This window comes from Mobula birostris, chromosome 9 (assembly GCF_030028105.1).
Source record: "Mobula birostris isolate sMobBir1 chromosome 9, sMobBir1.hap1, whole genome shotgun sequence".
Classification (NCBI taxonomy): Eukaryota; Metazoa; Chordata; class Chondrichthyes; order Myliobatiformes; family Myliobatidae; genus Mobula; species Mobula birostris.
The window spans coordinates 97,013,620-97,030,850 of NC_092378.1; the positions used below are offsets into that span (position 1 = coordinate 97,013,620).

General features: G+C 43.0%; 1 protein-coding gene across 1 annotated transcript in view; it reads right to left on the minus strand.

Annotated features, from left to right (window-relative positions):
- Window positions 1–17,231, minus strand: part of LOC140202887 (protein NATD1-like) — a 39,123-nt gene that overhangs the window by 9,120 nt on the left and 12,772 nt on the right. Inside the window, exon 2 of the mRNA XM_072268427.1 lies at window positions 12,917–13,035. Within this exon, the coding sequence (XP_072124528.1) occupies window positions 12,917–13,035 (119 nt within the window). The remainder of the gene's footprint in view (window positions 1–12,916; window positions 13,036–17,231) is intronic.

Below are 17,231 nucleotides of genomic sequence, written 5' to 3' on the forward strand. Positions count from 1 at the left end.
CACCATGTACACACTAACCATACTAGTTACCAGCAGTTAGAATTCAGATACTCAGCTAAATGCTTTTTCACTGTGCTGAGAGTGTAGGCTTCCACAACTCCCTCATGCAGAGTATTCCAGACTGCAGCCATCCTCAAAACCCCTCTAAACTTTCTACTGTTGACTCTACACCCATGCCCTCTAGTACTACATACATCAGCTATTAGGAAAATGTTTCCTACCATTGCCCCATCTGTACCCTACATAATTTTTCACACCAATATCAGGTTTGCAATTCCATATGTCCATGCAGATGATTGTCTAGGAACACGACCCCTCTATGCCATGTATATCCACATTCCATTATCCATTTAGAGTGAGTCTATTCAGTTCAAGGATTCAGTCCACACATCTATGTACACTCATTAGCCACATTATTAGGTACAGGAGTGGAATCTGGTGTGATCTGCTGCTGCAGCCTATCTAGTTCGAGGTTCGACGTGTTGTGCATTCAGAGGTGCTCTCCTGCACACCACCATTGTAAAGAGTAGTTATTTGAATTACTGTCACCTTCTGGTCAGCTTAAAACAGTCTGGCTATTTTCTCACTTCTCTCATTAACAAGGTGTTTTCACCCACAGAACTGCCAGTCACTGGATTTTTTTTTTGTTTTTTTGCGCCATTCTCCGTAAACTCTAGAGATTGTTTTGTGTGAAAATCTCAGAGGTCAGCTGTTTTTGAGATATCTATCCACCCGTTTGACACCAATAATCATTCCCTGGTCACAGTCACGTAGTTCACATTTTTTCCCTATTCTGATGTTTGATCTGAACAAAAAATGAGCCCCTTGACCATGCCTGCATCGAGCTGCTGCCACATGATTGGCTGATTAGGTATTTGTATTAACAAGTGTACCTAATAAAGTGGCCACTGTGTATCACACACACACACACACCCCCAAGTATTTTGGACCAGTCCTTCACTGAAGAGACATGTTTCAATAAATAAACCTGAACTCAAATGCGAGTGGAAAGTTGGTGTGGGGTTTGCAAGGGAACCAAGTGCTTCAACGAGTGAGTAGCAAGAAATCAAAGAGTTTCAACTGGATAAATGAAGATGAGTTTAACTAATAAGAGTTTCAAAGATATTTTTGGACTTTTTCCAAACCACTCCTGAATATATTCCTTTGTCTAGTGGTTGCCAAGAATTTTTCTTGCACCCCACCACCCCACCCCACCCACCACCTTAGGGATTTATCTGTTTTAACCCGAGATTGTTATATAACCAACGTGTGTCAAGATGATGGGGAAATGTTGCAAGGGGTACTTACATTCAATGTTTAGGATCCAATGGATAGAAAACAGCCCGTTGACCACAATGACAGCCCAAAGCACCTTTAATAAGTAAAATGGTTGCGTAGGTGCAGGGGGAAAACTATCAGACGTAGAGTGAAGCTAAAATATGATCAAAGAAACTGCTTTGATGAAGCATGTTAATAGGAGGAATGAGAGTTAGAGAGGTTTAGGGAAGGAATTCAAGGCTCTAAACTAGACAAACTATCAGCTCCATTAACTCACTGCTTTTCATAGGAGCATGCTGTGCTGCTATCACATCTCCTCAAGTGCAACCTTCCAAAAGTCAAACTTACTGAGGGTGCACAAACGTTTCTGTCCACGTCCAAGCCTCTCCCATTGTCTCCTCCTCCAAAATCTCAATCCTTGGCTGCATTCCCTTTGTGCAGATGGAGTTTCAAATTCAGTATGCCATGTATTGCACACTATTTATTAAACGTCCCTCTTTACAGCTCTGGCACTGCATGCTCTTGCTTTCATTCTTTCACTAAGGAAGGGAGGGATGGCTGAGGTGTGCTGGAGGTGCAGAAGGACATATTGTACCCCAGTGTTGATTTTAGTTGACACACATTCAGTTAAACGGTTTTGCTCATTCTACTCTAGAAAGTAAATGGTTAAACTGGAGAGTGCAGAGATTTATGATGATGTTGCCAGGATGGCCTAGGTTATAGGGAGAAGTTGGGCAGGCTAGGTCTTTATTGGCAAAGGACAATGAGCAAAGAAGTGGCAAATGGAATCCAGTGTAGCTAAGTGTATGGTCATGCACTTCGTTAGAAGGAATAAAGGCACAGACTATTTTCTAAATGGGGAGAAAATTCAGAAATCAGAGGTGCAAAGAGACTTAGGAGCCCTCGCACAGGATTACCTAAAGGTTAATTTGCAGGTTGAGTCAGTAGTGAGGAATTCACATTCATTTTGAGAGGACTAGAATATAAAAACAAGGATGTGATGCTATGGCTTTATAAAGCATTGGTCAGACCACATTTGGAGTATTGTGAGCAATGCTGGGTCCCTTATCTAAGAAAGGATGTGTTGGTATTGCAGAGGGTCCAGAGGAGATACACGAGAATAATCCCAGGAATAAAAGGGTTAATGTATGAGGAGTGTTTATAACTCTGGGTGAGTATGCACTGGAGTTTAGAAGATTGAGGGGAAGGTCTCATTGAAACCTATGGAATTCATTGCCATAGAGGCCAAGCCATTGGGTATATTTAAAGCGTAGATTGTTAGGTTCTTGATTATTAAGGGCGTCAAAAGTTTTTCTGAAAGCAGGAAAATGACGTTGAGAGGGATAATAAATCAGCCAGAAGGAATAGTGGACAGACTAGATGGGCCAATTGGCCTAATGCTGCATCTTGTCTTCTTCCTTGGGACATATGAGAATGAGGAGTGACCTTATGGAAATGTTCAGATATGAGAGGCATAGGTAAACTGTTTGGAATCTGTCTTCTCCCACAGGGCAGAGGTCCAAATCTGGGGGGGCATAAAAGGAAAAATACTTAAAAGGGAATTTAGGGCCAACATTTTCCACGCAGGTAGTGGCATCTATATGGAATGAGCTATCAGAGCAAGTGGTTGAGGCAGGTACACGAGTATCGTTTTAGAAGCACTTAGATAGGTGTATGGAAGGGTGAAGCTTGAAGGGATATGCAGAAAATTGGGACAAGCTGGGTGGACACCATGGTTGGCAAGGACTCGATGGGCCGAAGGGCCTGTATCCCTGTTATATTGTTCTATTTAACCAATATTCTACAAAAGTGAATGTAAACAGATCTTGTCTTGTGTTACTATTGGAGACAGGTGGAGCCACTCTCCACAGGTAACTTTATAAAGCATTGGTCAGACCACATTTGGAGTATTGTAAGCAGTGCTGGGTCCCTTATCTAAGAAAGGATGTGTTGGTATTGGAGAGGGTCCAGAGGAGATACACGAGAATAATCACAGGAATAAAAGGGTTAATGTTGTTCACTCCTTGTTCAATCAATGCTACCAGCTGTAATTGGCCATGAACTCTACCTTCACTGGATGGTTAATTACAATGGTGCTCACTTGCAAATCAAGTTATTGATGGCAAAGAGCTGTGCAGTATAATATCCTGATAAAACACTAAATACTGACAAATCTTGCCTTCTAAATAAAGACAAAGTGACAGAAAATGGGGATGAAGGGTCTTGTCCTAAGATGTGAACTGTCCATTTCCCTCCACAGTTGAGGCCTGGCCAGCTGAGTCCTCTAGCATCTTACTTTCTTGTATCTCTAAAGACAGAGGTAATACTGATAGACTTTTCAGATGCTGAGACTATAAAATAATGTTTAAAAATCTCGCCTCAGTACAACTCCATCCCCAACTTTGGGCATACGGTCCTCACCTTTAGCTGGCTTTGAGCCTTACTTCCCCAGGATGGGAATTTTATTTGGAAAATGTTAGCTGTGTGCAGGGACGTCTTGACAAGTGATATTACTCAAGACTCAAGCACAAAGATTCAGGTGGATGCCTCCAGTGCAATTAGGCAGGGATGCTGCAATGTCAGGTGAGATGGTTAACTGAAGGCAGACTTCCCACCTCTCCCAGAAGTTCCGGGAGTCTCCCGCATATGAATAGTGGCTCCCTGATGCCCGCAAATTATATACCATATCATGGAAATCAATTTTTTTGAGAACGAGCGAGCAAGAGAAAGCAAGCGAGAGAGCAAGAGAGAAAGCAAACGAGAGCATGAGAGAGAAAGCAAACGAGAGAGCGAAAGAAAGAGCGACAGAGAAAGCGAGAGAGAGCGAGAAAGCAAGCGAGAGAGAGAAAGCAAGCGAGAGAGAGCGAAAGAGAGAGCGACAGAGAAAGCGAGAGAGCGAGAAAGTGAGAGAAAGCGAGAGCGCGAGAGAGCAAGCGAGACAGAACGAGAGAAAGCCGTGAGAGCGAGAGAGAAAGCAAGCGAGAGAGAGCGAGAGCGCGAGAGAGCAAGCGAGAGAATGAAAGCAAGCGAGAGCGTGAGAGAGAAAGCAAGCGAGAGAGAGCAAAAGAGAGAGGGACTGAGAAAGCAAGAGAGAGAGAGAAAGCAAGCGAGAGAGAGAGAGAGCATGAGAGAGCAAGTAAGCAAGAAAGCTGGTGAACGAAAGCAAGTGAGAGCGTGAGAGAGAAAGCGAGAGAGCAAAAGAGAGGGACTGAGAAAGCGAGAGAGAGCGTGAGAGAAAGCAAGCGAGAGAGAGCGAAAGAGAGAGTGACAGAGAAAGCGAGAGAGAGAGAGAGAGAAAGCGAGAGAGAGAGAGAGAAAGCAAGCAAGAGCGTGCAAGTGAGCGACCACGAGACAGAGAGCGAGAGAGAGAGTGCGCCATGGCAGAGTGTTCCAAAAAAAAAGAACATATAAAACGTACATCACCCCAGACTACACTAAAGTGTACCCCTGCTTAATAGGGGTCGAAAATAATGACAGTGTTGCTCGCTGCACTGTTTGCAGCAGTAACTTTTCTATTGCCCATAAGTCTGTAAAAGACATGTTGAGGTGAGTTTAACAGGTGTCATTCGTTCATTAGCATAGCTAACGTTATTTAAACTAGCTGGCTGGCTGCTAAGGAGCTACTCTATTGCAGACATCCCACCTCTCCTGGGAGTCTCCCGCAAATTGATGGTACTACCTCCCTGAAATCAGTTTTTGCAGGGTGGGATGTCTAAAAAGGCCATTTTCAAGTGGTCAGTGACATCCCAAGGGTTCATTCAAACAAGACCAGTGAGATTCTGTTGACCATGATATAGAGTGGAGCTGGTTAGAGAGGGAGCCAGGGTTAAACTGTGACCACTGCCCTAAAGGACAATGAGTAATAAAACCCACTAGATGCCCTGAGGTAGAGGCAGGCCTTCCAAGTCAGACTCAAACACAAACCATATATAACACCCGCCTCAAAATCACTGAGCCAAAGCAAACATAGTAGGTTATAGGAAGAGCACGCTGAATTTCCACCACCTGGGTTTAGTGTGAGTAAGTAGTGACACATTGTCTTTGCAGGTGACAATCAGAATCAGCTTTATTATCACTGACATATTGCGAAAGTTGTCATTTTGTGGTAGTAGTATACAGTGCAAGACATAAAACTAGCTATAGGTTACAAAAAATCTGTGTAAAAGAGGAATAGCGAGGAAGTGCTCATGGAACAATCAAGAAATTTGATGGCAGAGGGGAAGAAGCAATTCCTAAGATGTTGCATGTGGTTCTTCAGACTCTTGTACTTCCTCCCCAATGATGATGATGAGACCATATTTCAAATATTATGTTCAGTTTTGGTCACTCTGCTATAGGAAAGATCCCATTAAGCTGTAAAGAGTGCAGAGATTTAAAAGGACAATACTATGACCCAATGGACTGAATATGGAGAGATACTGAGCAGGTTGGGACATCTTTCACTGAAGTGTTACAGCATGATGAGTGATCAAACAGAGGTGTATAAGATCATAAGTCACATAGATAGGGTTAATGCACACAACCGATTTCCATTCTCGCGGAATCTAGAATCAGAGGGCATAGGTTTAATGTAAGGGGGAAGAGGTTTAATAAACTTCAAAGTAAATTTTATTATCAAAGTACATGTAAGTCACCATATACAACCTAGAGATTCATTTTCTTGTGTTATCAAGGTTCCTGTGCTATGGATTTCGGATGATGGGAGTTTTTCTCACTCTTATGGTTTTTATATTCTGTGTTTTTGCTGTTCTTCCTTACTATTTTGTGCGGGGGGGAGAGAGAGGATTTGGGGGTCAATGTTCTTGTGACGTTTTGTGAAGGAGCGGGGATGGGTTTGGGGATTATCTACCTGTTTTGTTTTTGTGTGGGGAGAGGGTGATTTGGAGGCTGATGTTCTTAATGCGTTGTGCGGGGGAGGGGGTTTGGGAGAGACAATGTTCTTGTTCGATTTTTGTTAGTTTTTTTTGTGTGCAGGGAATGGGGATTTGGGGCCCAATATCTTTGTTGTGTTTCATTCGGGCGGTTGATGATGGTGTTGACATTCTTCTTTTGTGCTGGGAAGGTGTGTTTGCTGTTTCTCTCTGAAATGGCACCCATGGTGTTTCTTGGTTTCATGGCTGCCTGGAGAAGAAGAGTCTCAGAGTTGTATACATACTTTGATCATAAACGAACCTTCGAACTCAACAAATCTATAACAGGATCAATGAAAGATCAAACGGAGTGCAGAAGACAACAAACCATGCAAGCGCAAATAAATAGCGAGAACATAAGATGAAGAGTTCTTGAAAGTGAGCTTGTTGGTTGTGGGAACACTTAAAAGATGGGGCAAGTGAAGTTGAATGTAGTTATCTGCTTTTGTTCAAGAGCCTGATGGTTGAGGGGTAGAAACTCTTCTTGAACCTGGTGGTGTGAGTCCTGAGGCTCTTTCACCTTCGACCTGATGGCAGCAGTGAGAGGAGAGCATGATCTGGGTGCTGAGGATCCCTGATGATGAATGCTGCTTTCCTACGACAACGTTTCATATCTATGTGCTCAATGGTGGGGAGGGCTTGTCGCATGATGTACCGAGCTGAATCTACTACTTTTTGTAGGATTTAACATTTTAAAAGCATTGTGATGCAGCCAGTCAATATACTCTCCACTACACATCTATTAAAGTTTGTCAAAGTTTTAGATGTCAGGCTAGATGCAATCCACTCTATGTTTCCCTACAGCCATACAACAGTCTCTGATGCTGGGGATGATTGTCGCCAAAAGACTTACCTTGAGGGAATGGAAACCACCCTCTCCCCCTTCCTTTCGGAGATGGATGGCTGACATGATCTCAGTCATACAGACGGAGAGACTTAGGTTCTTGAGAACCAATTCAATTATAAAATTTTTGGCTATCTGGGATCCATTTCTTGCCTAACTAGACGAGGCCGGGGGCAGATGAATAATTTCCCCCCAGCTGATTTCTCACAGCCCTCATTTGAGATTTAATGTTTAGCACTTTTGAGCACCTTTGCAATAGGCATCCCTCTAATGTTGTGTCCCTTTTTTTTCTTATTTTATTGATACACATGTCTGAGCTTATATGTTCTTGTTGATTTCATTGTTTTTTGAAAATTTTGAAAATAAAGCATTAAAAAAAATCTCCACAAACTCCTAAGGAAGTACAGACACTGCCATGCTTTCTTTGCAATTGCACTTACATGCTGGGCCCAGGACAGATCCTCTGAAATAGTAACACCAATGAATTTAAAGTTGCTAACCCTCTCTACCTCTGATCCTCTGAAGAGGGCTCGTTCATGGACATCTGGTTTCCCTCTCCCAAAGTCCATAATCAGTTCCTTGGTCTTGCTGACAGTGACTGAGAGGTTGTTGTTGTGGCACCACTCAGCCAGAATTTCAATCTCCCTCCTACACGCTGATTCATCACCACCCTCGATTCCGTCCAGACAGTGGTGTCATCAGCAAACTTGAACATGGCATTGGAGTGTGCTTAGTCAGACAGTCCTGAGCGTAAAGCGAGTAGAGCAGGGGGCTAAGCACACAGCCCTGCCGTGCACCTGTACTGATGGAGATTGTGGAGGAGATGCTGTTGCCAATCCGAACAGACTGGGGTATACAAGTGAGTAAATCCACGATCCAAATGCACAAGGAGATATTGAGGTCAAGGTCTCTGAGTGGTTCACTGGGTCATTGAAAATTAGCCACATTGATGGAACTGGGGTTACATGTTGGCTAGCTTGGATACAGATGGCAGATTTCTTTACTACACATCCACTAATTAGATGGATTTTTTTTTACAAAATTTCAGTAGCTCACCTTTTCATTTAAATTTATTGAAATATTTGAATTTCACTTTAAATTTCCCACTGCTGTTAAGGGATTCAAAGTTAGATTTTGGATCAATAATCCAGTAATTTAATCTCTAACCTACTGAATCATAAAATGGTTATTTAATGGGATTTAGGACATAAATGAAAGAAGTCTAATTTATACCTGGGTTTAAATAACAGGTTATTGACCTGGAGGTGTAGTTTTGAGTTATAGGGTAGGGAAATAGTCCCTTTGCTCCTCCATGTCTGCACTGCCCATCAACTACCCATTTTACAATAATCTCATTTTATTCTACCCCCAGATTTCCACTGGACCATAAGACAGAGGAGCGGAATGAGGCCACTCGGTCCATCGAGTCTGCTCCGCCATTTCATCATGGCTGATCCAATTTTCATCTCAGCCCCGGTCTGTTGCCTTCTCCCTGTACCCCTTCTTGCTCTGACCAATCAAGAATCTATCAACCACTGCCTTAAACATACATAAAGATTTGGCCTCCACAGCTGCGTGTGGCAATAAATTCCACAGGTATACCACTCTTTGGCTAAAGGAATTCCTCCACATCTCCGTTCTAAAAGGATGCCCCTCTATTTTGAGGCTGTGTCCTCTGGTCTTAGACCTTCCCACCATTGGAAACAACCGCTCCACATCCACTCTATCAAGCCCTTTCACCATTCAATAGGTTTGGTCATCCCCGATTTTTCTGCATTCTAGTGAATACAGGCCCAAAGCCATCAAACTACTCTTCCTAAGACAAGCCATTCAATCCTGGAATCATTTTCGTGAGCCTCCTTTGAACTCTCTCCAGTTTCAGCACTTCTTTTCTAAGATAAGCAGCCCAAAACTGCTCACAATACTCCAAGTGAGGCCTCACCAGTGCTTCATAAAGTATTAACATTGCATCCTTGATTTTATATTCTCGACCTCTTGAAATTACTACTAATATTGCATTTGCCTTCCTCACCACACACTCAATCTGCAAACTTACATTCAGGGAATCCTGCACAATGACTCCTAAGTCCCCTTGCACCTCAGTTTTTTTGTATTTCCTCTTCATTTTGAAAACAGTCAACCCTTTAATTTCTTCTACCAAAATGCATGACCATACACTTTTCGACACTGTATTCAATCTGCCACTTCTTTGGCCATTCTCCTCATATCTCTACGTCTTTCTGTAGCCTTTTTACTTCCTCAGATATACCTGCCCCTCCACCTATCTACTATCATCTGCTAACTTTGCAACAAAGCCATCAATTCCATCATCCAAACCATTGACATATAACGTAAAAAAGAAGTGGTCCCAACACAAACCCCTGTGGAATGCCACTAATTATCAGCAGCCAAACAGACAAGACTCCCTTTGTTCCCACTTTTTAACCTTCTGCCAATCAGCCATTGCTTTATCTATGTTAGTGTAGTTTCTTAATACCATGGACTTGTAGCTTGTTAAGCAGCATCATGCACGGAACCTTGATAAAGCCCTTCTGAAAATCCAAGTACATAACATCAACTGATTCTCCTTTGTCTAACCCACTTGTTATTTCTTCAAAGAATTCCAATAGATTTGTCAGGCAAAATTTGAGGAAACCATGCTGACTATGGCCTATTTTATCCTGTGCCTCCAAGTACCCTGAGACCTCATCCTTCATAAGAGACTCCAACATCTTCCCAACTACTGAGGTCAGACTAATCCCCCTAGTGGCCTCAAACACAAGTTGCTCTAAAAAGCCATCTTGTAGGCATTCTAGAAAATCCCCCTCCTGGAATCCAGCACCAACCTGATTTTCCAATCTACCTGCATACTGAAGTCCTCTGTGACTATTGTAACATTGCCCTTTTGGCATGCATTTTCTATCTTCCATGTTAATTTGTAGGCCAAATTGTTATTACTGTTTGGGGGTCGGTATACGCCTCCCAACAAGGTCTTTTTACCCTTGCAGTTCCGTAGCTCAATCCACAATGCACCTTCTCTCCCTATGTCACCTCTTTCTAATTATCTGATTTCATTTTTTAACCAACAGAGTATCACCTCCCCCTCTGCCTTCCTGCCTGTCCTTTCGATATAATATGTATCCTTAGACATTAAGCTCTCAGCTATAATCTTCTTTCAGCCATGATTCAGTCATGCCTACATCATTTCTGCCAACCTGCAACTGTGCTACAAGTTCATCTGCCTTATTCCATATACTGCGCTTTCAAATACAACACCTTCAGTCCTGTATTCACCCTTTTCGATTTTGCCCGCCTTTTGCATTGCAAGTATCCTATTGACTGCAATTTTGCCCCACCAACAGCCTTCCTTCACTATGCATTACTTTGTTTGTAAACCATGCTTCTGTTTGTAAACCAGCTACCTCATCTTCAGCACTATCATCCATTTTCCCACGATACTTGCATTGAAATATATGCATCTCAGGACATTAGTCACATCCCACTCAACTTTTTGATTCCTAACACTGGCTGAGGTCTTACTAACATCTGCCTCCACAAGCTCTCCACTAACTATTCTGACATTCTAGTTCCTATTCCCCTGCAACTCTAGTTTAAATCCCACCGTGCAGCATTAACAAACTTTCCTGCTAGGATATTAGTTCCCCTCCAGTTCAGGTGCAAACCATTCTTTTTGTACAGGTCCCACCTTCCCTCAAAGAGAGACTAAAGCTCCAAAAACCTTATGCTCTCCCCGACCCCACACCAACTCCTTAGTCACATATTGAACTGTATGATCTTCCTAGTTCTGGCCTCACTAGCCCATGGCATGGATAGCAATCCCGAGATCACAACTCTGGACGTCCTGCCCTTTAACTTAGCACCTAACTCCCTGAACTCCTTATGCAGAGCCTCATCACTCGTCCTACCTCTATTATTAGTACCTACATGGACCATGAGTTCTGTTCACCTGGACCTTGACACCCAGGAAGCAACATACCATCCAGGAAGCTCATTCTCGCCCACAAAACCTCCTGCCATTCCCCTAGCTAACAAATTCCCTATCTCCCGAGTCACAGAGGCAGTCTCAGTGCCAGAGACCCAACCACTGATTTTCCTCTGTTAGGTCAACACCCCCAAAAGTCTCCGGAGTGATATATCTGTTGTTGAGGGGAATGGCCACAGGGGTACTTGGCACTGGCTCCTTAACCACTTTCCCCTTTCTGACTGTCACCCAGTTTCCTGTGTCCTGCACCTTGGGTGTAACTACCTCTCTATGTGTCCTATCTATCACCCCATCAGCAACCACACTCCTACACAGAAGGGGCAAGTTACATTCGCCAAATAACTTAACAACCCCCCAAGCCTAGGTCAAAAATGCAAACTCCAAAAAAAAACACAATAGAGGTCAGAGTTGAATGTGAGTCTCTGGAGCTGTGAGGCTATGCCTCTATACCAGTTCCCTCCTGACTAAAGCTGCTTGACCTTGGGAACATCTCCAGCAGTTTCTTGCTTTAACATTGACTTCCATAACGCCCTTGACCTCAGGATTTTCCAGTGACTTGTTTTTGAAAAGTTGCTACTGGTGTGTTAAAAATTGTGACATTTGAATGGGGCACACCCATGTCCCCCAATAGCAGTGATATAATGAGTATGTAATTAGTTTTAGTGGGAAGAATACTGGGCCGAAATAAATGAGGAGGAGGAATTCTCTTCCTAATTAACTTAGGTAGCACAATGTAAACTCTTTGCTCTGATGAATATGCTCTTTCATGGAAAAGCAGAATGACTAAGTGATCTCAACAGCACAATATGTTGTCTTGTGATGTCTACTCAGTCAGCAAATCATAATTTACATGGAACTGTTTCATTTCCTCAGGCACAAAACAGATGTTTTGCTTCAAGCTATGTGCTGCAGAAAACCCTCACACTGAATACCAAGGGTTACCTTTTCTGCCAACAATTGACAGGCGCTTCAACTGGCCGATTGCAATGGTTAATATAGATATGACTATAAGAAAGGCACAAATGAATTTTTGCATAACAGTTTGACAAAAGATCTTCTTTGTTCTGACATCTTTACAAATGACTGCTGCAAATCTAATTATCCTGGAGATGAATACTTTCTCATTTTTGGATGGAATTCAGTGACCTATGAACATTGGTTAGTTGAGCAAAACCAGATATCCCAGAATCCTACAACACAGAATGAGGCCATTCATCCCATTCTAACTATGCTGGCTCTTTGAGAAGGCTTGTTCAGTACTTCCACTACACTGGACTTTCCCCATATTTTAACAACTGCTCTTTTCCAAATACTTATCCGATGGACTTTTCAAAGTGAAGATTCATTAAAGTTCACTGGCCTTTCAAAAGTGCATTCTGCACACAATGCAACGAGCCAATACTCAGGCACTTCCCTCCACCCCACCCCCAATAATTTTGCTGGTTGTCTTAAACCCGTCCCCACTGGCTAGTGACATTCTAGCCACAGGCATACTTTGACCTTACCACATTTAACAATTTCTTTGTTAATTTTGAAACTTTAATTCTTCCTTAACCTGTCTTCTAGTTGAGTCATCCCATTTTCCCCAGTCTCTTCACATTAAATACCCTTGATATTTGGTATCAATTATGTACAGTACCTCTGAGCAAGGACTTCAGCATTCTTCCAAGTATACTGCCCTGAATAGACAGATCTAACCAATGACTTACAAGCTTTAGCAAGATGTCCTCTTGCTATATTTGTGAAGATCAAGGATTCCAGCTTTATTTTTTTTAAAGCAGTTCCACTAGTATTCTGATACAGGGGGATGAACTTGTTGGCATTCCCAGAGATGCCCATGTAAACCTGTAACAGCCGGATGCTGGTCATCAGATGTCATACCTTAGCCATGAGCTTTGCTATTCCTCTTCCTCTGTAGGCATCAGGGACTTCAGTATGCTGCAGGTCAATGGTTTTCTTTCCCACATACTCATACAAAAGCACTGCCCGTTCGTGTGAATCTGGAAAACAACAACATTGGAAATGGTGACTATTGTAAGAAGATGGATGCTGATTAGACCAGAGTCCAAAGTCAATGCAGTTCAATTAACTTTGGTTTTTCCTGTTATTAACCCACCAACTCCAAATACTCTAAGGTGAGGAGAACTAGTTCCTTTGGTATTAAACAGGCACAGCTTTGTTTTGTAACACCAGAAACTACATGAAAGAAAACACAAGCACTGGAGTATTCTTATCTTCTTTTTAGTACGGCAATCGCATGTGACGCGGTAGCATAATGACATATGCCATTCATGTACTCTTACATATAACCCATAATAGACAATAGGTGCAGGAGTAGGCCATTCAGCCCGTTGAGCCAGCACCGCCATTCACTGTGATCATGGCTGATCATCCACAATCAGTACCCTTTTCCTGCCTTCTCCCCATATCCCTTGACTCCACTATCTTTAAGAGCTCTATCTAACTCTTTCTTGAAAGAATCCAGAGAATTGGCTTCCACTGCCTTCTGAGGCAGAGCATTCCACAGATCCACAATCCTCTGTGTGAAAAAGTTTTTCCTCAACTCCGTTCTAAATTGTCTACCCCTTATTCTTAAACTGTGGCCTCTGGTTCTGGACTCACCCATCAGCGGGAACATGTTTCCTGCCTCTAGCGTGTCCAATCCCTTAATAATCTTATATGTTTCAATCAGATCCCCTCTCATCCTTCTAAATTCCAGAGTATACAACCCCAGTCGCTCCAATCTTTCAACATATGACAGTCCCACCATCCCGGGAATTAACCTCGTGAACCTACGCTGCACTCCCTCAATAGCTAGAATGTCCTTCCTCAAATTTGGAGACCAAAACTGTACACAATACTCCAGGTGTGGTCTCACCAGGGCCCTGTACAACTGCAGAAGGACCTCCTAGCTCCTATACTCAACTCCCCTTGTTATGAAGGCCAACATGCCATTAGCTTTCTTCACTACCTGCTGTACCTGCATGCTTACTTTCAGTGACTGATGAACAAGGACACCTAGATCTCATTGTACTTCCCCTTTTCCTAACTTGACACCATTCAGATAGTAATCTGCCTTCCTGTTCTTGCCACCAAAGTGGATAACCTCACATCTATCCACATTAAACTGCATCTGCCATGCATCTGCCCACTCACCCAACCTGTCCAACGCACCCTGCATTCTTATAACATCCTCTTCGCATTTCACACTGCCACCCAGCTTTGTGTCATCTGCAAATTTGCTCATGTTACTTTTAATCCCTTTATCTAAATCATTAATGTATATTGTAAATAGCTGCGGTCCCAGCACCGAGCCTTGTGGTACTCCATTAGTCACTGCCTGCCATTCTGAAAGGGACCCGTTAATCCCTACTCTTTGTTTCCTGTCTGCCGACCAATTTTCTATCCATGTCAGTACCCTACCCCCAATACCATTTGCTCTAATTTTGCCCACTAAACTCCTATGTGGGAACTTATCAAAGGCTTTCTGGAAGTCCAGGTACACTACATCTACTGGCTTTCCCATGTCCATTTTCATAGTTACATTCTCAAAAAAATTCCAGAAGATTAGTCAAGCATGATTTCCCCCTCGTAAATCCATGCTGACTCGGACCTATCCTGCTACTGCTATCCAAATATGCCGCTAATTCATCTTTTATAATTGATTCCAGCATCTTCCCCACCACTGATGTCAGACTAACTGGTCTGTAAGTGCCTGTTTTCTCTCTCCCTCCTTTCTTAAAAAGTGGGATAACATTAGCTACCCTCTAATGAATTATAAAAAAAATTTACAATATTACTCAAATAATGAATATACTACACTCCACACTACTTAGCTATAAACTCCAATTCAATATAGAATGCATCTCAACTCTAAGCTGTACGTACTGTTCTGTAGTGTGTGTGTGTGTGTGTGTGTGTGTGTGTGTGTGTGTACGTACACATGTATGTGCGTGTGTATGTAATGCCCTGGTTAAGATTTCTATTGCTCTACTGTGAGGTACTTTATTTTTCAGTCTACAGAAGGGTGTCCACTGACAGCAGCAGCACAAATGTAGAGATGGGCTCTGTTTCTTGGAGGACACAATTACAAGATCAAGTTCATAGAAATGCTGAGGATTGTCTTGTTTAACATTGGGAAAGGAAATACCTGAAATATTTGCAATAGAGGACACTCCTCTTGATGTATTCTCATAATGCTTGCAGAGTGTTTTGGTTTTGGCCAAAAATGAGCCACGTTGTTTAATTTAAGAATGTTGTATCAGCCATTCAGGATGGTGGGATGGAAAGACGGTTCTAGAGAGAGATTTCTGACAGAAAGTGGTTGGGTTTGTGGCCTTCTGGCAGAAGGTGCAGAGAGGATAGGACCAGGGAAGACACCTGGATGATCCTATCTGAGGGGAAGGCCTGAAAGCTAGGAGTGCTTCGGAAGATGATTGTGTCCAAGGAGGAAGTTTTACTTATGATTGGTAATGAGAATTCAGCGCCATGAGTAAAGTGGTACACCCGATCACTACAGACATGAGCTCACACACACACACACACACACACACACACACACAGTGTAATACAAATACTATATAGACATCCACAGCATAGCAAAATTTAAATTGTCCCATTCAAGCCTGAAGATTTCATCGCTGTGGCAGATCTCTTACTCTTGTGGGATAATGTCTTTCCAGACAGGAGGGGGATGGGGTCACTCTGCTTGGCAAGGAGGCTTGTGGCTGTGAAACAATCTCAGGTTCTGGGACCTCCTCTGTGGTGCTTGTAGGAGTTGACTCTGGCACTGCAGGAGATAGTTCTGACAGCTCTGCACACCTTTCTTCTCTAACAATTGACTCTGCTCTCCTCAACTGATCAATGTGTCATCTCCAAATGGCATCAGATGCAATCTCCACTGTGTAGAAGAGTGGTCCAGTTCTGTCCTTAATCTTTCCAAGAACTCACTGTTGATCACCTCTGTAGTCTCTCGATAGAACTGATGTCCAGCAGTGAAACAACAGCTTCCTTGTTTGAGGAGCCCTCAGTTTGTCTCAGTTGTATGTCCTGCATACTCCTTCTGAGAGTGGGTTTGAGGGGATCCAAGTGAGAATGTAAAGGATGAGCCAGAAACAGCATAGCTGGTGAATTGTTGGTTGTAGAGTATGTGCATTGTGATATATGCAAGGAGGAAATTGGTGAGCTTTGGATTCAGTGTCAGTGTAGTGTGTTTTGCTGACATTGCTCACAGTGTAATTCTTTAGACTCTGGACAAACCTTTCCACCAAGCCATTTGTAGCTGGGTGGCATGGTGCAGATGTAATATGACTTAATCCACTCATTTTCAGGAAGACTTCAACTGTTCTGCAGCAAACTGTGATCCATTGTCACTGACTAAGTGTTCTGGAATGCCAGATCTTGAGAGAAGAGGCTTCTCAACACATGAACAGTGTGCAAGATTGTAGTAGAAGCTATTGAGAACACTTCTGGCCACTTTGTAGCTCCATCCACTACTAGCAAGAAATTTGTGCTCATGAATGGCCCAGCAAAATCCACATTAATCCTCTGCCAGGGCTATGCAGGCCATTCCCAGGGATGGTGAGGTGCTGCCTTTAGCATCTTCTGGGCATGTTAGCATCCCAAACAGTACCCGGCAAGCTGCTTGATCTGCTGATATATTCGAGGCCTCCAAAGGAAGCTTCAAGCTAACACCTTCATTTTAATCATGCCTAGGTGACCAGCATATAGCTCCTCCAACACATCTCAATCCCCACATGACACAATCCCCATAAAGGGAAAGTTGATAGCAGCACTGGTAAAAATGGGGGAGCTGGAATTCCTGCTGCACATTTCAGCCATTTTGGGTGGCCATGAAGACCTGAGACAGAGTGGGGGATTTTATAGTTTCACTTTGGATCATTCTGCCGTAACAGGGAGACTTTTCATTTGTACTATGAGAACACATCAAGAGGATTATTCCCTTTTCCAATGTTAAACAGGACAATCCTCAGCATTTGCATGAACTTGATCTTGGAATTGTGTCCTCCAAGAAAGAGAGCCCATCTCTGCATTTGTGCTGCTGCTGTCAGTGGACACCCTTCTGTGGACTGAAAATGGACACTAGTGATTGATGATCAGTAATGAGGGTAAACTGTCTCCCATGTTGAAACATTTTACACCCCAAATCAGACTCAAGGCCTCTCTGTCAATCTGT